The 24,794-nt window shown below is 37.2% G+C and overlaps 1 protein-coding gene across 4 annotated transcripts in view; it reads right to left on the bottom strand.

Annotated features, from left to right (window-relative positions):
- The window catches only part of LOC131551995 (collagen alpha-1(XIX) chain), a 164,239-nt gene that overhangs the window by 97,815 nt on the left and 41,630 nt on the right, over positions 1–24,794 (bottom strand). For 2 of the 4 annotated variants that reach the window (XM_058795306.1, XM_058795308.1), the window contains 4 exons: positions 22,358–22,429; positions 20,863–20,892; positions 19,777–19,803; positions 19,397–19,450 (listed from right to left, as the gene is read on the bottom strand). In XM_058795306.1, the coding sequence (XP_058651289.1) occupies positions 19,397–19,450; positions 19,777–19,803; positions 20,863–20,892; positions 22,358–22,429 (183 nt within the window). The remainder of the gene's footprint in view (positions 1–19,396; positions 19,451–19,776; positions 19,804–20,862; positions 20,893–22,357; positions 22,430–24,794) is intronic. The other 2 variants (XM_058795307.1, XM_058795309.1) reach the window with 1 other exon arrangement.

The following is a 24,794-nucleotide window of genomic DNA, read 5'->3' as shown; positions in this document are numbered from 1 at the left end:
CAGAATCAAACCCTCAAGGTCTCGGGTCACCCGTGCGGCCCCTTTAATTAACTGGCCGCTTAATGTGTTTATCCCATGCAAGCGTGGCTCCTGCTACACCGAGGCACCCTGGGAACAGGCTGAGACAGTCAGATAAATCATCACTCGGCACATCTGTCCCCAGTCGCGGCCATCCATCCTCCCTCTCTCTCCGCTTTTCCCTCTTTTTCCCTCCGTTTCTCCTCATCGGAGACTCAAGCAATTCTTTTCCTTTGGGTGAGGACGTTTGTCTCTGTCTACCTCTTCCACAGGCTGCTGCCATAGGTTAATATTACACACTCAGATCTATTGCTCAGATAATAGCGCCGTACGACAAGGTCACTGCACCGGGTTCCGCAATGTTAGACCACAAATAGTTAACTGAAGCCAGCCTACCTGTGAAGGGCATAAATCTAGGAGTAAACTCCCGCTGAGAGAGCATCAACTCTTGAAATCTCCATACGGCCTGGTTGAAATTGTTCCAGTGTTTTATTTACCTGAAAATGAAAATTATGCTAACACAGAGAAGAGATATGCCAGTAACTGCATATAAATAAAACCCACCGGTACGTATTTCAAGGGCAAAATTAAGGCTAAGGTATATACTAATGGCATAGGAATGTTTTTGGATAATGTACTATGGTGCAATTATCAAAGTAAAGTAAGATGATTGATAAAAAACAGCTGTTTTACTTAGTTTCACCAACAACAACAACAACAACAACAAACACCTAAGTGTATTATAAGACATTACCAGGTTTCTTAGTTTTCTGGACATGTACTATGGTAGGAGTACTGTATTATTATTTATAAGTATCTTGCAGTCCAAGGTTACTATGGTATACGAATATGGTAATCATTCAGTACCATAGTGTAAATCAGAAAGTACATATTTTTCTACAGTTGCTAGCATCCATATAATACAAATTCACACACAAATATAGAAACTGGAATAAAGGAGAGTTTGAGATGCTAATCTGAAGGACAGAGACATAAACACCAGACACATGTGTGTGCCTCTTACAATGTAAAAAATAGATGCCCGGAAAACTGAACGTGCTTAGGGTATTCCAACGCGGATATAAATAGAGAAGGTCTCAGACAATGTCATACCCACCAAATTAGGTGCTGAAACAATGAAGATAAAGCCAGCAAACACACATGCCATTTCCTGCTTAATGCATTAGTTCCATTATAAGATACTTCACTGATAAGACCGCTGAGATGTTTTTATCTAATGCAGCAAAAATAAAATAAATTTAATCAAATAAAATTAATTGTGTGTGTGTGTGCACACATTTAGTAAAAATTATTACTAAATATATTTAGTAAAAAACAGAAATAAGTACACTGCATAAAGTAATCAAAACCCTTAACTCAGTACTTAGCTAAAGGACCTTTACAGCCTCAAGTATTTTTGGGTATGATGTGACAAGCTTTGATCATCATCATTTTACAATTATCTGCCATTCTTCACCTCTCAAGCCCTGTCAGGTTGGATGTGGGCAGACACACATTTTTAGGTTTCTACAGAAGTATTTGATTGGGTTCAAGCTGCAGGCTGTGGCTGGGCCACTCAAGGACATTCACAGAGTTGTCTATAAGCCACTCTTGCTGTGTGCTTAGGGTCATTGTCCTGTTGGAAGGTGAACCTTCTGCCCAGTCTGATGCTCTGGACAGGGTTTTCATTAAGGCTATCTCTATATTTGGGTGCATTGAGCTTTTCTTCTACTCTGATGAGTCCCTCAGTCCCTGCCGCTGAAAAACAGCCCCACAGCATGAGGCTGCTACCAGCACACTTTACTTTTGGCACGGTACTCTGCAGTTGATGAGCAGTGCCTGGTTTCCTTCAAACATGATGCTTGAAATTGAGGTTCATCAGACCAGAGAATCTTATTTCTCACAGTCTGAGGGTCCTTTAGGTGCTTTTTTGCAAATTCCAAGTGTGTTTTAATGTGTCTTCACTGAGGAGAAGACTGAGTTTGGCCACACCAGCATAAAGCACAGATTGGTGGGGTGTTGCAACGATGTTTGTCCTTCTGTAGGCTTCTCCCATCTCCACATATGATCATGGAGCTCAACTAGAGTGACCATCAGCTCCTTGGTCACCACTCTAACCAAAGCCCTTCTCCATCAGTTTTGCCAGGAGGCCAGCTCTAGAAAGAGTCCTGGTTGTTCCAAACATCTACAGGCTTTCCTGTAGCTCAAATAGTAGAGCATGGCGCTAGCAACGCCAAGAACATGGGTTCGATTCCCAGGGAAAGCAAGAGCTGATAAAATGTAAAAACTATAACTTGAATGCAATGTAAGTCGCTTTGGATAAAAGCGTCTGCCAAATGCATAAATGTAAATGTAAATCTTCCATTATGGATAATGGAGGCTACATGCTTCTGTGAACCTTCAATCCAGCAGATTTTTTTTTCTGAACTCTTCCCCAGATGTGTGGTTTGATGCAATCCCGTCTCTGAGCTCTACAGGCAGTTTTTTTTTTTACCTCAGGGCTTGGTCTTTGCATTAATATGCATTTTCAGCTGTTCTTTTATTAAGACATGTGTGCCTTTCCAATTCATACCCATTCTACTGAATTTGCCACATGTTAGCGTCACTCAAAATGTGGTAACATTTACAAGCAAAATGAATGAATGCTCCTGAGCTAAATTTCAACTGTCCCAGATAAGGGTATGAATACTTATTCAATGGAATCATTTAACCCTTTAGGCGCCAGGGTTTTTTTGAAAAAATGCTGGATTTTGACATCAAGATTTCAAAAGCTTGTAGCTTGAAAGGGTTTAAAGATAGAGATCTACTGTAAATTAGAAAAATGTTGGGCATGACCTAAAGTTTATGTGGGGTGTAAATATACTCATCTAATTTGCATATTATGATGTCATCAGGGGGCGGTCCTCTTGAATTTCATAATATTCAGGAAATAGTAGATATTGAATTGATATTTGAACTTATTTGCATGTTTTTTTTTTGTTTTTTTTTTGTCTTTTTATCCTCATTCCACATGATCAGGAAAAGAGGAAACCAACAATAAAACAGGAGAAAGTACTAAATTATTACTATATTACTATACTATGTGTAAAACGCATGTGAACAGTAGCCTACTTTTTGATCAGTTCATCAGTAATATTCAGGAAATAATAGATATTGAATGGATGTTTGAACTTATTTGCATGTTTTTTTTTTTTTTTTGTCTTTTTATCCTCATTCCAAATGATCATGAAAAGAGGAAATCAACAGTAAAACAGGAGAAAGTAGTAAATTATTACTATATTACTGTGCCATAGTAAAATACATGTACCTATTTTTTTTATCAGTTGACCAGCTATCTGCCCAATCAGGTATCTAGGTGACAGTTTATAGTTCTTGAGAGTATGGTACCTCTCATTGCATGGCACAGTGCACAGACCTACCCCACACTGACTGCACCTGTACTGTCTGCCGGCGGCCCTTTGAGCGCGCGTGATCAGAAAAAAAGTCGCAGTCTGGCCGAACATCAGTAACGCGATGCCTCTCCTATGGACACTAAGACCACGACCACGTCCACCCCTGCCACCCTCATCCCCGTTGGGCAAGGCTCGAAATTATCACTTGATGGTGCTTTGTGAACACTCTCGCCATTTACGGCGGCGCCATTGCGCATGCAAAGATGTACCGGGAGATGCGCGATCATTAGACGGCCGATCGTCATTTCCAAAGGCAAATATTCCCCTTCAGAGTCAGAACAGGCGAATAACATTTGCAACACGTCCTCACAGTACAACTTTTTATTAGCCATTTGGCGATTTTCTCTCACAAATCTCACAATTTACTCAGACGCTAAGAACTGAACTGCTTCCGCATCAATGACACGATAGCTCACTTGCTCTGCTATTTCCTCGAACAATTTTGGTCTAGAATCGAAGTACTACATGTCTGCCATCTAGTGGTAGGGAATACAAATGAGATACTACACCATATTAGGAACTACAGTTTGTTTAATGAAGTATGACGTCTTGTCGCAATTTTGCGACTTTGGCGCTTAGAGGGTTAAGTTTTTTATTTTTAATAAATTTGCAAAGATGTTAAAAACCTGTTATTTGCTTTGTCATTATGGTGTATGGAGTGTAGATTGATGTGGAAAAAAAAAGTAATTTAAAGCAGTTTAACATAAGGCTGCAACATAAAATGTGGGGAAAAAAAGGGGTTTGAATACTTTCGCAAGGCACTACACACACACTGTGCAAAGACAGATGGATGGATAGAATAACTTATACACTGAGAACAAATTACATTTAAGATTGTATGCATCGCAAAATGAAATAAATGTAGATATGAACGCAATATTGCAGGTATAAGTGCAAGTAAACTATATAAAGCAGAAGTCTAAAAAAAATGTCAAAATTAGACTGCTGAGACGTTTTTATCCAATGAAGTAAGAATTCAAAGATGCACAAGACAGTTATGGGACATAACTACTAGGAAAGTACTATTTATATGGAGCAAACTCCATCCACAGAAATATGATGGTAATTGAATATACTAGTTAAAGTAGTCCATCTATTGTAAAAAATAAAATGAAATAGCCCAAAAACAATTTTACAGCTCAAATAAATTACACATTTTTGCATGGAAGAATTTCTATAACTACACCAAATGCCACATATACTGTTGACAGTGTTTAGCTTGCACCAAACCCAAAATATTCCTTCAACATTACACTTCAAAATTCATACCACTCATACCAAGGTAAAATTAACCAGCATTTACACAGGCTTAAATATCTTCTGGCCATCCTCCACTGCATGTCCAAACAGAGAGGGGTGCAGACGCTTCAGGAGTCTGCCGGCCAATAACCTCACCCTACAGGTGCCCATCGAGAGGTCACCGGCATGTGTGCAGCCTAATCTAACACAGCGAGCCAATGAAAAGCACTGCCAACTGGTCCACATCCCACTGGTACGTCTCATTCTCCTGCTGTCTATCTTTGACAGGACACACACAGCAATGCACATACGGAACAGTCCACAGGGCGTCCATTATTAGCAACATCAGTGCTAAGACAAATACCGCTGCTGTATATACTGTCAAAGCTTGGGTAAAAAAAAAAAAACTGTTAGAAGTATATAGAATTTAACCTGAGGTTTTATGTAAAACCGAGATCTGGCTCATGACCACATAGCCCAGTTGGGCAGCACTGAGTGTTAAGAGATCGTCATGACATGAGGTTTCGGAAAAGCTAATCACTGTTCTGCCTGCGTAGTCGCAGACTTTGCAAAGGCGTGAGGAGACTTACAGAGGAGGAGGACGGTGACCTTGTGTCACCTTGTCTGCACACTGAGAGTTCAGAAGATATGGAGAGGGGGAAGAAAAGGAAAAACATGCATAACGCTTGTTATTCTGCAATGTGAGGTTGTAGCTATCATCTCATGAAGGGAAATTAATATTGATTTAGAGAAGCGCGCTTGAGAGACATGCATAATAACACTTAGATGTCGTGCATGAAAATATTGGAAATAATCCAACACTGTATGCATTATCCAATCAGTCAAGCTTGTTTATATGCTAGCATACTAATAAAAGTTGAAATTTTCTCATCTAGCATAATGGAACAAAAATATTAACTATGACTCTTATATTGAGGGGTGTGTCCTATTAAATGTACTCCCCTAAATTGTAAATATCACCATGCGACTTGCAATGCAAGTAGGAAATCCAGCAATGGTCATATTTTACTGCATTGAAGTGGATGGAACTTATTCATTTTTAAAGTTGCTTTCATCTGTTACTTAAGCTGTCAAATTTGGTATTTCAAAATGAAGGAACTAATTCGTTTTTTCACCAACTTATTTACTTTGTTTACAATCTTTATGCAGGCACATTTTGTAATGATTTAATCTAAAAAATGGATTGATGATGTAACAATTTATACATAAATTAAGTAGTATTTCAGATTATGTAACATTACTTTAATATTACAAAAGTAAATTTTGTATTACAATTTTCCCTTCATTGGCAATAAACTATTTCAGACATTTTTTTATGAAGAAGCATTTTGTAATTAATGTAAAAATAAATAAATAACTTAGGCTTTAATGTTTTTTAGTATTTAAGATTGCTACATTAATTTGTTTATGGTACAAAAATAATCAACTTTTACATTTTCAGAGCAATTTGTTTTTATAAATTTTCCCTTCATTGGCAACTTTTTCTGCATATTTTTTCTATGCAGCTGAATAAAGTATACATATAAAAAATCTCAGAGATGTCATTATCTAATTGGGAAAGAAGAAAAAAAAATACACTGTACTTCAAGTCATCAATAAGGATTTAAAATGCAAAATGCATTCAGCTGCTAAAGGTTAGCATACACTAAAATATGCTGCGCCTGAAATCACATACTGCAAAGGAGTTAGTAGGTACTACTTGGTTTGAAACGTTGCTTTGTGACGTTAAAAAAAAAAAAGTATGTTGAATGTGCATTGTATGAATGAAATTCTGCTGCAATACATCTGCCATGTTTTCACTGTCATGTGACCTACCAGTGTCAGTTGCAATGCTTTACTACCATTCACAAATTCACTTGTGGGATAGTAAAGTGACCATCAGATGCACACTTCAGAATCTCAACCGGGAACTTTTGCTTACTGTTTTATGAATATTTTGAATTCAGTCATACTACTCTGCTCACCTACTAAGTAAGCATGTTTGGATGCAGGGATAAACTGCTTTAAAGATAACAGACACCAAGTAAAAGCCACAAAACCCCAAATTGGATTTCATAGGGTCTAAAAGAACAAAGTGTGTGGTTGTAGAAACACTTCAGGACAATCAGCATTTACTTAAGTAACGCTAACAGTGAGAGTCATTTGGAAAAGTGGAAACCTGAAAACAAAAATGACAATTTAACTTAAATGTAGCCTTGTGTGGAAACTTTTCTCTGTAGCAGCAGTCGCCAGCAGGAGCTGTCACTAGAGAAACGGTCCACTGGAAAACGTTTGTGTCAGTGTAAATATGTACAATTACCATTCATTCCCTCTCTTATACAAACAGCAGGGCATCCACTTTAAATTAACCTACAGTTTCCTTACTGTATGCAAATTGCTTTTCAGTACCACTCGAGATAGTATTGTACGTTAAATAAGAGAAAATTGTTTTTCCACTGAGCTTCACCGTCTACTGTCTGTTTATATTGTAATTACTGGCTGAGAATAGAATGCAATTACTTGCTATTGTTTAGAAAACACATGCAATATGTTATACGATGACAATACCAAATCTGTGATGCTTTACGGAAACGTCTGGATGATTGCAATCCATTTTTCACAGCACGCTAAACTGTCAAATCTGCAGGTCAAATTACTTATATGAAACCGTGGCTATCTGACCATGGCCATCCGCTCTGCACATCGCAGCACGAGGTTCCCATCAATTATTTAAAGGGCACAAATTGATATCACTGCTGCTGGATCCTCTGGTTACGAGGTAATATTCTCTTACAGTGGTCATCCACCTCTAACAGCTGGGGAAAACTTCCATGACATGACACAGAGTGACCTAGTAACGCGCTCACTGCTTTATACACTAGTACTCACTCCCATTTCATTCCCTCATGTTTTACAGCACGTATCACATGGCTAATCGTTTCTAGGCGCCTGCTGATGTCGGCTGAGGTACATGGAGAACCGGACACATGCCATCTGTTGGAGCTAATAGTACGATTTTGGGAGTCATTAGAAGGTCACATACATTTTTGTTATTAACGTAACTAAGCATAAAATCCAAAATGTTTTTGTTTTAGGAATAAATAAATAAATACCACTCTAAGTCATTTAAACTATATGTAATAATTCAAACCAGAGTTAATTTGGCTGTAAACCAAATTATATGAATAAATAATGTAATTGTAAGATTTAGAAGGTAACAAATGATTGTCATTAACAACTAAGCGTAAAATCTCAAATGTGTTTTTGGGTTTAAATAAATAAATACTTTTTTTCAGCTCTGAAAAAATAAAAATAATACAATTAAAATTACAAACATTTGAACAATTTTTGTTTTATTTCTGAACAATTTATTTCTTTTTAACGAGTGCCATTTCTAAGAAATTATTTTATTAAAATCCTCACTGTAACATGAATGTCTGGAATGTCATCAAATTTAATTACATTTGAATTGATCTAGCAAATGGAATGTAGAATTCCATTCAAATTCAAATTTACATAATGGAACTGAAATAAAAAATAATAATTTAACTACAATTTTAAAATTTCAAAACTGTAATTTTAAAATGGAAAAGCTTAAAGATTGTCAAGATCAACTTTAAATATTGGTTTGACAAACAATGAATAAATGTAAACATTAAGGTTGAATCCCATAAAATGAATAAATAAATGGATGGCCAAACAGCCGAATATGTTCTTTACTTGTGCTTGAGTGAACAAGACTCTAAATCAGTATCTGAGAAATTAAGAGTTAATATTACATGAACTAAAATTAAAATTCATCCAACTGCAATAAACATAATTTTGCAATGGCAAATGTAAAAGACTGTCAAGATTAAATTTAAAGCTGCAGTCTGTACATTTTTTTGGTTAAAAATGATCCGAAATCAATATTTGAGCAAGTGCATAACCAGCCAGTGTTCAAAACTATCGCCTTACTTTAGCCCGATTCACAGTGGTTAGCTTATAATAATGTTTTCTAATTTGAGTGGTACGGGTAGGTTTTCACGGGAAATTCGAGCATGGAACTGCGTCATTACAGCACGTCTGTAAACAAAGAAGTTGTCCCGGCTACTAGGCTATCGCATCTGGAGGTGACAGATCGTTCATAGCAACTAGAATAATTAAATGCATCATTTTGGCAGATTGCGATCCAGAAAGGATTGTGTGTTTATGAAACACGTGAATGGAATTAAATTATATTCCAGTTTTAAATATGCTTCTGATTACAGATAGCCTGGGATTACACAAGATTTGTATTTTGAAGAAAACCAGTTCGAAGGGAGCATAATTTGCTTTTTGGGCTAAAAAAATTTCTTAATATGAAATTCGAATGGTATGACCATTAGATAGACTGCAGAAATTGAAATCTACATGCTAATACACACTAGAGGTCTGCGCGGGACTGTTTTTTTTAGTCCCGCTCCCACAAGGATATATTCCGCACCTACCCGCTCCCGCTATATATTCACTCTTTGTTCACCCGCTGTCCCCTTAGAATAATTTTCTTCCCAGTGTCGCAGAGAAAATAAAATTGTACAAAAAGTATAGGCTATTTTTTTTTTTTATTCGTCTTGTCAGGATGTGTCTCAGAAAAAAAAAAGAAAAAAAAAGTAGGTTGTGCAAAAATAGCCTATTAGCCATTTTATTCGTCTTGTCAAACTACTGAATTCGCTTAACATTTTGCTGTTAACAGTAGGAAAAGTGTTGCAGAGAAAAATAAATAAATAGGCTATAACATCTGTCATTTAAAATTATAGGCTAAGCAAAATATAAACAAAACAGAGTAGAATGTTCTTCAAGCACTGCGCATCCACACTTTGCTCCATCCTTATTCTGCTCAATCACTCATCGACAACCTGCCTGTTCTGTCTGAGAGCCGTATATTCACCACCGGTAGGCTACAGCCTGCTCTGAGGACCGTTATGCACTTGCACAGACCCCGCAAATAAAACGCCTGACGCAGAAAGCACTGGTCTATGCATGCAGCACGTGCAACAGTCCCAAGTGCAGGCTGTACTGGTGATCAATGAGAATAAAGCGCAGATATGCTGTTCTGAAAGGATGTCGGGAACAGGATATTGTTAGATCGCTCGCTCCCATTCAAATTACCCCAGAGTTACCGACTGCTACTGCCTTTTCAGGAATTTAATCCCGTGTCGCAAGAAATCTGGTCTGGTATGCGGTTCCCACGGGAGAGCCGCGGGAATGCAGACCTCTAATACACACTATACTCATAGTCACGCAATGCTGATGTTGTTAACATTAATAATTTGAGAATAAAGTATAACAATAATAATAATTTGCATGGTTTAATGTGATATGAGCTAACTGATCTTTAAATTAAATCACCATTGGTAGCGCGATTTATGGTAATGCTTTTTTCATCAGTTGGTCAGAACAAATGTGGCAGACTTGTTACTTGTTCAGATGGCAATATACGGTGAAAATTCTTGTTTGGGTCATATATTCCAAGACGTAGGCTAGAATCTGTGATTGCGAAGTACAGTAAATATCCACACCGATGCGGTGACTGACAGCCAAACATTCACCTCAAAACATTAGAATCATCCGCGCTGGAGCTGTGCCAACTCACAACCCCACGCAAGGAAGATAATTCCGCAAAAAGCTACAATTCCAGGTTTTCAAACAGAGATGGCGACAAAGAGGCATAACTTACAGACTGCAGCTTTAAATATTGGCTTGACAAAACATAAGCAAAAATGTTGAGGTTTGAAGGGTTTTCATGTACATTAATCCCATTAATTAATAAATAAATGGATGACCGGACAGGCAAACATGTTCTTTACACTTATGCTTTAGTGAACAAGACTCAAAATCAGTATCTGAGGAATTAAGTGTTCGATGAAGCATCTGAGTAATTAAGTATACTTCAAACTGATATGTGATCCACAAGAACAAGCTAAACAGATCAGTGGTTTGAAACTTAACCCATCCATGGTAACCAAGCGAGAAAGAAATGACCGGAATGCAGTAAAAATAAGGTAAATAGTAAAAGGGTAAATGGAATATGGTAACTTCCTATAGTGCTTTGCTCTTTTGGCTGAGCATGTCAGGACATTTTACAGACGGCTGGAGATGAAAGCCCAAACGGCTCACTGCCATTGAACAGTATGGATGAGGTATTACAGCATTGGCAATGTTGCAAGCTACAGTAAAGGCTCATTTTCTACAGCTGCAGTCTTCAATCTTCATTAACATTCTGACTCGACTACAATTAGCCCAAGAGTCACTAATTACATACATCACCACAATTAGCGGATTCATTATACTCCTTTTTCTCTGAGTAACACTTTTGCTAAGATAAAAGGAGCAATTATGATGCCTGCACCAACCGCTCTAGTCTCACAGCGGAAAATACAACATGTCAGTATCTCAGCAATTTCTGCGCACATAGCGGAAGTCGCACAGTCCCTCTGCTGTGTTAACGGAGAAGGGAATAAACCTTAAAACCTTCCAGTAACTCAACTGGAAGAGCTTGGTGCTACTAAGACCAAAGTCATGGGTTAGATACCCACACAAACATACTTTTATAAAAAACTTAAAACATACCAAATCAAGAAAGCTAGACAGACAGTCAGATAGATAGGTCTATCTATCTATAGCTATCTCTACCTATCCATCCATCCATCTCTATCTATAGTCATTATACCTATCAATCTATACACATCCATACCTATATCTACGCCTATCTGTATATCCACATATGTATTTTTATACATCTATTACCTATATCTAAACATCTATATAATCAATATCTAGTTATCTATCTTTATATCTACATCTATTCTTATAAATATATACAGATCTATCTATAGTTATCTATCTATACAGTATACATGCACACATCTATATCTAATTTTATCCATCTATACCTACAACTACAGTTCTGCTTGAAAGTTTGTGAACCCTTTAGAATTTTCTAGATTTCTGCGTAAATATGACCCAAAACAACATCCGATTTTCATGCAAGTCCTGAAAGTAGACAAAGAGAACCCAATCAAACAAATGAGACAAAAATATACACTTGTGTGATCAAAAAGGATCCAGTGTTATATATCAAAAGTATGTGAATCTTTGCTTTCAGTATCTGGTTTGACCCCATTTTGCACCAATAACAGCAAGTAAAGTTTCTAGTAACTGCTGATCAGTCCTGCACATCGGCTTGTAGGAATTTTAGCCCATTTCTCAGTACAGAACCACTTTAACTCCATAATGTTGGTGGGTTTACTTCTATGAACTGCTTGCTTCAGGTCCTTTCACAACATTTCAATTGGATTAAGGTCCAGACTTTGACTTGGCCATTCCAAAACATTAACTTTGTTCTTCTTCAACCATTCTTTGGTAGAATGACTTGTGTGCTTGTGGTCATTGTCTTGCTGCATGACCTACGTTCTCTTGAGACTCTGTTCTTAAACAGATGTCCTGACGTTTTCATACCAACTATTATACCAACTATACCAATTAGTTGGTATAATTCAGAATTAATTTTTCCCATCAATGATGGCAAGCCATGCTGGCCTAGATGCAGCAAAACAGGCTCAAACCATGATACTATCACCACCATGTGTTTACAGATGGAATAAGTTTCTTATGCTGCGATGCAGCATGTCCTTTTCTCCAAACATAGCACTTCTCATTTAAACCAAAAATTATGTTTTGGTCTCATCCGTCCACAAAAAATTTCTCCAGTCTGGTTTTGTCCACATGATCAGCAATGTTGTTTTTGCCATTCTTTACCATTCACTCCATGGTTGTTCAGTGTTCTCCTGACGGTGGACTCATGAATATTAACATTAGCCAGTGTGAGAATTGCCTTTAGTTGATTAGAAGTTACCCTGCATTGCAACCTCACAGACTATTAGGAAGGGCAACAGTGGTCTTGAATTTCCTCCATTTGTACACAATCTGTCTGACTGTGGGTTTGTGGAGTCCAAACTCTTTAGAGATGGTTTTGTAACCGTTTCAACAACAACTCTTATTCTGAGATCCTCTGAGATCTCCTTTGTTTGTACCATCTGCACTACACCTAAACCTACCTTATAGTATGAACAAAAGCGAATGTGATGTAAAAACGCAATCACAAGCATGCCGTTTTAGCTTGTTTTTCGATCTTCTCAATCATCTTTGAGCACTTTAAATTGTGAGTAATGTTTTTCACGAGATTCGTACCCAAGGATTCCGCATCCTAAATCCAACTCCGTGCCGGCTGAGCTGCCGAGCAAGCTTGTTACGTCTGGAAAGTGAAACATATGGAGCTGTAATTATAACCGTGTAAGAAACCGATTACAAGTGCTCACTGTTTTACCCCCTTTAGTGTTCATTTCTGTTGGAAACTGCAGTGATATGTACTTATTTGTACGTATTTCGCATTTTGCTAAAAAGTTTCCACAGGTACGTTTTCGTCATGAGATCGGGTTGCATTTATTTGATTGGGTTCTCTTTGTCTACTTTCAGGACTTTCTTTTGCTTTTACAAAATGGATCCAAAACGATGATTTAATTATGATTTTTGCTCAGGTGTTCAGTACTGCAGTGCTGCACACTCTGTGAAAAAGCAGATTTGTACATTACAGATAAGAGTGAGCTCTCCACGTCCTTAGCCGCTGAGTGAAGAGTTTGAAGCTCCTATTTGATAATACTCTGCATCCCACCAGCTAAACGGCCGTCGAACACCATTATGTGTGAGTGTGAGGTGAACGCACACATTGAACCCACACATGACTGTACGCCAGCCAGGGCAGCACTGAGCGCTGGAGAACTTGGCAGAACATTAAACGAGAACATGCTCTGTGTATGTTCTGGCTTAGGGGCAAGCGCACTGTGATACGCAAGTGTGGGCTGCTGCTTTTCTGTCTCCTAATAAAACCATCTATTTACTGTGGGTGTATTACAGAGGTTTGTGCCCTTTCTGTTTACCCAAGTGCACACACACACAAACACACTCCTACACACACCTGCAGCACAAGTAGCCGTTCTCCAACTCAATTCTGACTAATTACGCAAATGTATGTCAGCTGAAGTTGCCAGTTGACTATGTGAAACATAAACTGGCAGTCTCGTTGCCATGGCATGCATGCCTGTGCTTTTCTGCATCCTGTAGCGCAGGAAGCCAGCAGCACAGAGCTTTGCACCCCATTCCAAGCACTGATGAATATTTCAGTGTTCCGCCATCGGGAAGGAGAGATATCCTTTTTTTTCTGCTGGCGCTCCTCTGCTTCCTGTTTGATCTCTTGTAGTGTGTCACATGGTCCCAAAGTCCTCCAGTTTTGCTCATCACGCGGTGTCAGTGCCATCCATAATGGATAAAAGCAAGCACTTCACATTACTATTCATGCCTTTTCTCCTAGTGCAATTCAGTTGCAACGCATTATTATTTAAATCAACTCGATGCCACCCTCCAACACAAACAGACGTAAATAAACGCACTCAGACTCATTCACGAACACATGCAAGGACATGTAAACACATACCAAAGTGGTCTCATTAGCAGGGGCGTCGCTAAACTTAAATAACATCGGAGGCTTAGCCCATTAGCGCCATGCCGCAATGCAAAGCTGCCAGCAAAGTAAGTCATTCAAACTAGAGTTGCATTTTATATCGGAAAGGATAAAATATCAACTAAAAATTAAGAAAAAATTAAGACAGTGAAAACGTACAATTATAAAAGAACAAATTAATAACAACAAGAGCAACAGTACTACTACTACTAATAATAAATTAACTGTTTTTAACTTTTTATAATTTAAATTTAAATAAGTTAAAATGATTTAGTAGTAATAACAACAACTAATATTATATATACACACACATACAAGAAAACTTGGGTGCATAATTCAGTGATTTGATTGACTTTACCAAGACTGAATGACACTAATGCGGCTTCCAATAGGTTTTTTTTCCCCCCGTGGGCAGACAGACAGATAGCAGCAGAAGTGTGAGGGGGTGGTAAAGTACAGTGCTGGGAGCTGCTCTGAAAAAGTTGCCTGCTAGGTAGCAATTCATTTTCGGTGAGAAAAGCAGGCGGGTAGAACGGAAAGTGGGAACAATCCCATGGAAGTGGCACGGATGAGCCATAATAGCAAGGCTTTGTGCAAGGACGCCCTGCTAAATGTGCTCACAATTCTGTGAGAAATGTTACAAATATACAATAGTTATATTTAGGCTACCCAAAAAAATAATTGCCCCTTCAACCAAGGTCTAGCGACGCCCCTCCATTATGGTATTCATAGGTATTTGTACAGTATCTTTACATTTGAAAGTACAATAAAAATAAAAATAAAAAAAACTTGTGTTTCCAGTGGAAAGCAGTTGTCTGCCACAATTTGGTTGCTCAATAAGGCACAATAGCAGCCAATAAGAACAAAGCCCAGATGAGTGGGATTTTGGACCAATTAAACTGTTAAGAGCGGGGCTACCCAGCATTATATAAATAGAAACCAGACATGTGGACAGTTCTAAAAGAAATAAAATTAAAAATTAAAACACACAACTGTGTAAGGTTTATACTTAAAAGAACATTTGCCAAAGAGGTTAGGAAAAGGAAAAATAGTTAAAATATATTGTCTGAAAACAAGTCTTATGCAACTTGGCTTCTCAAGTAAATTAATCCTATTTAAAGGGTGTTTGGATATTTTTTACAAGAAATCTTGAAGAAAACAGCAATTAATGAAATGATTTTTTGCAGTGCGAGAACACTCTTGCCCCCTCTCTGATCTTCCATCTCATAATTAACATAAGCTCTTATCCCATGGGTGCTCAGATCCATTTCCATTGTTATTTTGGTGTCTTTTATTGCTATATGCTTGAGTTATTACAGATATTGACATTCAGACATTATTAACTAAACTTCATCAGTCAGATGGCAGGAGGGCTGACTCTTTTGACCCCTTCACCAAGAAATCTATGAGAAAGGCTTTCCGGCTTGCTTCTATGAACATTGATTTAGCCCGCACGTCTCAAATTTCCTGAATATATTATAAGAGATATTGTATTTGCTTAATCAGTGAGGAAGGCAGGTAACCGTAATGTGATCTCTTCCAATAACTCTGAACTATTAAAGGCTAAGGCCTGTTTCACCCTGCATGCATAATCAGTAAATTAGTGAAAAGCAAAAAAAATATATATATTTATACAGTATATATTTAGAAAGAGAAAGAGTGTGTGCTTTTTTCAGTTTTTAAAAAAAGTATTATTTAAAAAAATAGAAAAATAAGATATGATTAGAACAACTACAAAAGATGTTAAGAATATAAATAATATAGAGCATATTATTTTTAGATAATCATATTATATAAAATATACAATATTACACAGTGCTGATTCTCCAGCAAATTTCTTATTTTTAATAAAAAATACTGATTAAGAAAATGATTTTTGTAAAGGAATATATTGCAAAAGATGGTGTAAAGAAAATAGATTTATATGGCATATTTTTTTAACACATTTTCTTTTGATTTCTGAGGAAGAGGTGCAAAAAAAGGCACCAAAACTGTACAGTACATGCAACTGCGTTCCTGTTATACAACACTGCGCTGCTTACATGTGCATTGTCAATACTGTAAACTCTTGGTTGGCTAACAAAATAAACACACGCAAATAAATGCTAACACTTGACATGTGACAAAGGCCAAAGATTTACCCTTGCTAGCAGTGAAAAATTCACTGTTGCAAAGACGGCAGCCGTGTATGACTGATAGCGTTGTGGAAAATGAGAGCTGCTAATTGGGTGAGAGTCTCTTGCCAGCAGAGGCTCGTCTTCGTCTTGAAGGCCAGTAATAATGACCCATGTCCCTCCTTTCCCCAAATAGCCTCCAAGACTGCAGAGCGCCGCAGTCCTGCTCAACAAGTTACCCGGCTGCATGTGACTCGCCAAATATAACCCGAAACCTTACCACATCCCTGCTCGCCGGGAAGCTCAGCAGTCATCAAAGCAAAAGTTATTTATAGGGCCAAACAGTGTCTTTTGCAACAAAACAACATACTTGACACTGATTTAAATGGCAGCCGGAAAAGAATTCAGTCTAAGTAAGTCTTTGGGCAAACTAACTCGCGTGGGCGGTAAACGTTAGCGCGATCTCTTGCGAGCGCAGAGAATTTAATGAATTCGTGGGGTGCCGACCACAAGATCATTAGAACACAGCGTCTGGATTCTAAACAGCTTTTTTTCTGTAACACCAACCAATTAAAGAGGAATCATGTTGGTAGAAGCTGACATTTTGTTCGGAATTTTCCACAAAAGGTCATGGGCTTGTAGTGGCCTTTTAATCTCACAGAAGGTAGGGATACAATAACATTGTGCTCGTTTCAGAGAAAAGTTTAATAAAATATTTAACTGACTGTAGAAAATGCGGATGGGTTGTTGTGCCTCGAAAGTACACTTCTTGTTTTGGTCTCTGAGAGAGGCAGCACACTATCCAAGAGTGGCCTAAAAGAGACAGCCTTCTCAGGCAGAACAGTACATTCTGCTTTGAAAGAATAGTTCATTCAAAATCGAAAATTCTGTCATTATTTACTCACCCTCATGTCATTCCAAACCTGTATGACTTATTTTCTTCTACAAAGCACAACAGAAGATATTCTGAAGAACACTGAGGTCCAAACAATATTTGATCCAATTGACCAACTATATGTCTTACAGAAGGAATTTATACAGGTTTGGAATAACATAAAGGAGAGGAAATAATAACAGTTTTCACTTTGTGGGTGAATTTTCCCTATACTATATGAAACGCAACTGAATTTTGGACTGAGAAAAATTCTGATGAAAACATTTTCTCCCATTCCTGGTATAATCTATTTCCGATAATCTCAGAATTAGACAAGTGTGAACTGTGAATGGTCAACCAAACGGCTCTTCCTGGTCTGGCTGGTTCTCTGCCAGAACAAGCTGCACTGTACACCAGATCATATGCCAAATGTCTGGATATGCGAGACTAATAATACCAGAGCTCAACAATAAGGATGGATCTGCTGGCTCGGGGCCGGTTTGAGAGTGTTTCAGGCCAGATGACAGAACTGTTACAAAATTTTACATTCACTGATCTTGTACAACCATTTCCATGCCTTGCAAACAAATTCATAATGATTGTGTTACACTTTTCCTAAAAATGTGTCTCTAAGTTAAATTTATGTGTAATTAAAAAGATGTGCAATTTCTAGCTTTCTATCAAATTTTCATAAAATATCAAATCATTTTTTGCAAAAAGGTTTATGTGCAGTTAGCTGTATAATTTCAATCAAACTTTCAGAAATAAATTAATATCAAAATAAAATATAAATAAGATGTAAACAAATTCGTAAATGATTTCATTATAGCTTCTAACAAGAAGGTTTTAATGAATTTATGTAGTTAGCTGTATCATTTCAAATTTCTACCAAACTTTCAGAAATAAATAATTAATAGAAAAAACAAAGTTGCAAACAAATTTGTAATTATTTCGTTATGGTTTCCAACAACATTTTTTTTATTGAATTTATGTAGGAGTTAGACAGCTGTATAATTATTTATTTCTGAAAGTTTGATAGAAATTAGAAATTTAAAAATAAAATATAAAAAAGTTGCAAACAAATTCATAATATTATAGTTCTCAATAAAATTGATTTAATTAATTTATGTGGAGGTATAGTAGCTGTATGATTTCTACCCTTCTCATTTCTAGCCAATTTTCATTAAGTAATAAAATTAATTAAAATATATATTAATAACTTAAAGAAATTAAAACATTTTTTTTTTTTAAAAAGAACATTTTTACAAATTAAATCCTCAATAATTATTATCGTTGCACACTGAATGCACACACCAACTGTGAACTTGAGCAAGGAATTACACTGCCATTCCAAGTAGAAATGCTCCCGACCAGTGTGGACAAAATCCAGATGTCTATGGCACGGTGCATCACTCAATCCATCATTGAACTGAAAATACCCAACAGTGTCATGATAACACTCCAGTGAACACCACTGTGGAGGATAATAAATATTCATTCATTCTGTTGAATGGGCTTAATGCTGCGCTTACAGTCCCTGCAGCAGACCCAAGTATTCTCCTCCATCTAAGTGGCATGCATTTTTAATACTTTTTATCACATTCAAGGGAGGCGAGAAACAACTGTACGGCATTCAGGACCATTAACCACTCGAGGAGCCGAGATAACATTTGCGTTAACAGGTGTTAGCGCGCCTCTAGTGAAATGGCTCAGCGGCTTAGGTAATTCAAATAAGCGAAACGTGCAACTGCAATTTGTTGCAGGCAGTCAAATTTCACATAAAGCTTTCGTGCCGCGGGCAGACCAACAATTTAACCCTTGGCCGGTGGCGTTGAGAAACAAAGGATAAAATCAATAATGAAACAGTATAGTTTTCTCAATACGTTCGAGCATGTCACGACTGAACCGTAAATCACCCTTGAGATTGTTTCCTGCTGGGGTCGGCCACACGTGCTGTCAGTCTACCATTGACCTTACAGTTGAATATTCACAGTCATTCCCATGAGACTAGGCCCACACAGAGCTCCCCGATCTTTCTCTCGTTCCAGCTGCTGCCGGGTCACTCCTGACGGCCCGTCTTGCTGATGGGTCGGTCGCACAAACACTTATATGCAACATGGATCCAGCCCACACAGGCGCAGACCTGCTTCGGTTTACTCACCCTTTTGCCCTCTTTCCCTGGTGCTCCTGGTTGACCGGGCAGGCCAGCGTCTCCCTGGGGATGATGGGTAAAGTATCAGGGTTTCAGTTCTCAGAAAGCATTGCAGTACATAAAGCAGGCGGGTCTGGATCTAGGTTTCCACCTGTCCATAGTCATTAATGCTCTCAAAAACGTGATTACATCCAGAAGAAACATTAATGTTAAATATGAGGACACAGCAGCTGGCTCTGCCTGGACGGGTTTACATGCCAGAGCTTACTAAAGTGCTGAGAGACAGATGTTCAAACGGCATGGTCACAGCTCATGGTTGAACTTCATTAAGGAAGGCAAAAAAATAAAATGATTGAATAAATTCATGAAAATGCTGCTGAAGCGCTTACCTTTTCTCCAGGAATTCCCGGGGGACCCTGCACAAAAAAAAAAAAAAGAAAAGAAATATAGATTCTCTGAATACACTTTAAATCATCCAAATTTGTCTCTATTTAAGCAACAGTTTTAGGTTAAGCTTTGTTATCCTAAACTATCTTTGCACTAGCGTTCATAAGTTTGGGGTCTGTAAGATGCCTTTATTTATTTGATAAAAAATACAGTAAAAGCAGCAACATTCTGATATTATTACAATTTAATTATTTTCTATTATTTTTATTGTTTTCTATTATTTTAATATAATTTAAAATGTAATTTATTCCTGTGGTTTTCAGCAGTCATTATTCATTCTAATATGCTGATTTCAAGAAATATTTATTTTTATCATCAATGTTAAAAAAAATGCTTAATATTTTTGTGGAAACCATGATACTTTTTTCAGGATTCTTTGATGAATAGAAAGTAAAAAAGAGCTTTTTTAAATACATATATATATATTTTTTTTTTAATATTTAAATGTCTATATTCTCACTTTTGATCAATTTAAAGCATCCTTGCTGAATAAAATAATTTCTTAAATGAACAGAAATCTCTCAAACTTTTGAATGAAAGTAAACAGAAAAATATCTTGTGTAAAGTTTAATTTCCAAACTAATTAAAATTTGGAAATGCCAGCGTTTGCAATGAAGCAACAGAAAAAGTTTTAGGTAAATTTAGGTTTTAGTTAAGTGCTGCACATGCTGCCACCATATATATTTTTACATTACATTTTGACATACAATGAAAATAGCCAGCTGAAAATTCTCTACAAAACAGATTTTAATTGAGTCTGTCCTTTAAGCAGTTCTGAATTGGCTGCAGAACGTTCTGAAGCAGCACCAGCAAACCTTTTTATAGCCGTTTAATTAAAAACACACTGGATAAAAGACAGCAGGCTTTCCCTATGAATCATGAAAAATTCCAGGAAAACGCAGGAAAAGGTGGATATCAGTAATGAGTTCTGCTTTACAAGCACTATAATACACTTATCCAGAAAAATCTGTCAAATCGGCACCGTTACATGTAGAGTTTTAAAACACAAAAACCAAATGCGTTTTTACCTGCTCCCCTTTTTGAGCTTGCTGCTCAACCTAGGAAAAAGCAGAAGTCAGATTATCATGCGTTTCATCAAACAAAGCCAGCAATTAAGTTCAGCTGTTAACACTGTAAGAACAAAGGTCAGGAACACATATCATTACAGTACATGACCCACTGAAAGGACAAACCGCATGACCAGTCACATACACACAAGACAGAGTAAAACAGTGTGGTGTCATCTTTCAGCAGGCATCCTCGAAAATACTGACACATCTTAGAAACAGCTGCAAAAATAGCCATTCACTCCTAGTGTTCGGTGAAATTCAGAGAACAAGAGCTTTAAAAGCTCCTAAAACTGTCCGAATGTAACAGGGGAGAGACGGCCTGTGATGTTAGAGGTCGTAAATAAGAGCGACAGATGTCTACAACACCAACATCCATAACATAATATAAAAACCCGAAATGCAAAATCAAACGTGTCAGCTACATGCTGTTTGATTAAACATCAAGAATTTCAGCCGCTAAAGCTTGTTGGATGTTTTTGTCTTGTACGATTTACAACTCGACTACAAGAGGGAGTGATGATATGGCAAGCGTGTTGCCGGCTCTCACGTTTGAATCCCTGGTATTCCTGCTTGTCCTCATAAAATGTAAAATTAGCATGAGTAAATAACTGTTATGCCCTGATATAGTTCCGCTGGGGTTAGTTTAATGTTTATGTTACATAAAGGGCAGGAGCTGCAGTACTATATCCTTATACACAAAGAACATACATCCCATTCTGTGTCTTATGAGATGCAGTGGACGTGTCCCTCATATAATGTGTGGAATTATTAGCTCTCTACTTGCAGGACACGTCTAACCTCCAGTCTGTCCACACGGCTGTTGGTCGCCCCTGACTGAGCATGTGTGGGCTCTTCTTTGCTTTTTATTTATTTGCTTTAGTTGAAGATAAAGAGCATGAATGCAGTATTTTCAGAATTAATATCAACATGAAACATTGCTTACAATGCTGCTCATCAAAAATTGCATTTATTCAGACAAAAAACAGTAAAAAATATTGTGAAATATTATTACAATTTCAAATAACTGTTTTCTATTTTAAAAGAGTTTAAAATGCAATTTATTCCCGTGATGCAAAGCTGAATTTTCAGTGTTTCCAGTCTTCAGTGTCTTATGATCCTTTAGAAATCATTCTAATATGCTGATTTGGTGATCAAGAAACATTCTTATTAAGTGTTATTTGCTTCATCAGGATCATAGAAAGTGGCCACACTCAAATGGAGCTGAAGGAGAGTAATAAAAGTAATTCTGTTTACCTGTCTTTCCTAGTGTATAAAGATTGTTTGTATCATTACACCCTCCTTGAGCACCGTTCTCACATCTGTGTCAGCAATTAGTAGTGTTAACCATTTCCTAAAACCTTATGACTCTCCATAAATCTCATTTCAGTGCTTAATGCATATCATTAATAATGCAATTTAAGAGAGTCAGTTTTACATTGAGCTATGAACTAACATGCAGTGTTGCTGTAGGATGGAGCGAGATGCGTACCGAGAGTGTTCCCGGACCTGGCAGGCCTGGATCCCCCTGAAACAGAAATACGAAATTTAGAGGAGTGAATACTGCACAAATAAAAGCAAATCATCTAAACAGCAGCATTTTGTTCCTAAAATATCCAGAGATGAGTAAAGGATCATGTACAGTTCACACACCATTGGCACATTATAAATCAGGTCTGTTTATGATCCGCTTAACTGTATAATATCCCACTTATTACACAGTTTAGTGGCAATAAAAATAATAATATCTGACCACACATTTCTGTGACTGACCAATCAGAATCAAATATTTCAGATAGTTGTGCAATACTGAGAGATTAGGCAAATCCAAATAATTCACTTAAAATAATATGCACTATTGTTTTCTACTCCTATTTCCACATATTTATTCAGGGTAAGCCATTTTGGGAATAGTTCACCCAAAAGTGAATATATGTTCCACATTTTAACAGAAAACTCCTCCATGTTTTAAAGAAATGTCTCCTCCGTGTTCCTCAGAAGAAAGAAAGTCATACAGGTTTGGAACGACACGAGGGTGAGTAAAGGACGACAAAAGTTTCATTTTCAGGAAAACGATTCCTTTAAGAATAATTCTGTGAGACATACCTGAAAAAAAATCATAATAAAACGCCCGGGCTGTTCCTATATCTGTGCTTATCTGCTCTTAAATGAAGGACTTTCATATATTCAAGGTTATGAAATACAAGCGGAGACATCAGTTTAAGTCAAAACCCCTTGACAAAAACAGGCAGAGCCTTCCTCAAATTCAATTTAAATCCACAGAAACTCCACATCAAAGTTTGCAGAAATATAAAGTTGTGAACACCTAAAGCTGGCCCGTTTGAAGATATTCCGAGTCATTCTATGTTTGAAGAGCGTGACGTGTCTTTCCGACTGTCAGTTTCAATCCGAACTAACGGTTTTCCTCCCTCCCTCTGTCTGACTGGGAGATGAGATGAAAAGAAGCTGGTTATTCTCTGCTCTAACACAGAGGAGCTCATTAGAACTTCAAGGCTTGAAAACACTGCATTGACAATTACGTTTGCACGCAGGCAAACAAAGAAACCCAATACTGTAAAAGACAACGGCTAATATGGCAGCTAATTAGCGAATAACATTTGATCTATTGTTTGGAAAGCAGTCCCGCTGTGGTCTGCGTGTGTGAACGCGTGTGTCTGTGTGCATGGGGGGTTGGGGAATCAGATATCAGAGTAGGAAGCTCTATTATACGTTCTGTTTCATTGAAGTCACATCTTCCCTGCTGTGATGGTCTGCCTGGATGAGCTGGAAACTCTGGAAGGCATTTTAAAGGAAAGTTCCAGATTAAAGACGACTCATGTTCTACCAACAGCATCTATGACAAGTGGTCTATTACCACGGAAAATATTATGTTTGTGAAAACAAACAAAAATTATGTTTATAGTACATTGATGCACTTAAAACGAAAGTGTTTGGGGAAAGGCACTGCACTGGAACATAAAGCAAACACTGCCAAAAAAAAAAAAAATACAAATGTTTCCAAATAAGTATTTTTGCACTGTCTTCCAGTAGAAAGATTTTTTTTTTTTTTTTAACTTGAAAACAAAATCTGAACAAGACATGGTCAGATCATTTTTTTTTATATTTTACTTTTAAGTGAATTCAATTTTTATTTTAGCAGACTGGCTAAATGTTTTTGTCTTGTTAAGCATAAATATAAATTTTAAGGAGATTTATGAAGACGTGTTCTTCGATTTGGAAACCCTCTGGGATGCCTTACCCATTTTAAATGCTTTGATATAAACATATTTGTTCTTTGTTTTTACAAAATAATTGAATTTCATATCTGAGTTAATTGAAAGCATGCCACAGATCCTGCAAATAGAGATTAACAGTGGCGGCTCCAAGATTTTTTTGTTGGGGGTGCCAAGGGGGGGCTTAACAGTTCAGTGGGGGTGCTAAAAAAAACTAATTAAATTTAGAGAAATGAACACCTAACTTTAGCTATCAGTTTTTAGTATACAGCAGCTTCGAAAAAGGCATATTTAACTTTTTTCCTGCGGTATTAAACTTCTCACTGTTTTTAGTCATATAACTTCTAATGCACTGCCAAATATGACACTTACAAAGTAATATAATTTATGAATGAATATAGAAAAGAGAGAAAGTTGGGATTTGTTCTTTTTTCATTGTTTTATTTTATTTTATTTATTTATAAGTTATCTTTATTTATTTTTTACACATATCTAGTAATTTTTGTCTGACCATCAAGTGTCAGTCATTCTCAATGCCAACTGTTAGGAAAACATGGTAAATTTGAACCATTTATAATAGATAGTTCTGACAATTCATAAAACTATTTCCACACGGGCACACATTACGGGTGATAACCTCCCCGTGCTGATTTGCACCAT

Source organism: Onychostoma macrolepis, chromosome 13 (assembly GCF_012432095.1).
Source record: "Onychostoma macrolepis isolate SWU-2019 chromosome 13, ASM1243209v1, whole genome shotgun sequence".
Taxonomy (NCBI): Eukaryota; Metazoa; Chordata; class Actinopteri; order Cypriniformes; family Cyprinidae; genus Onychostoma; species Onychostoma macrolepis.
Note: the sequence above shows the minus strand (reverse complement) of the source record. Positions and strands in the feature narration are given on the sequence as shown.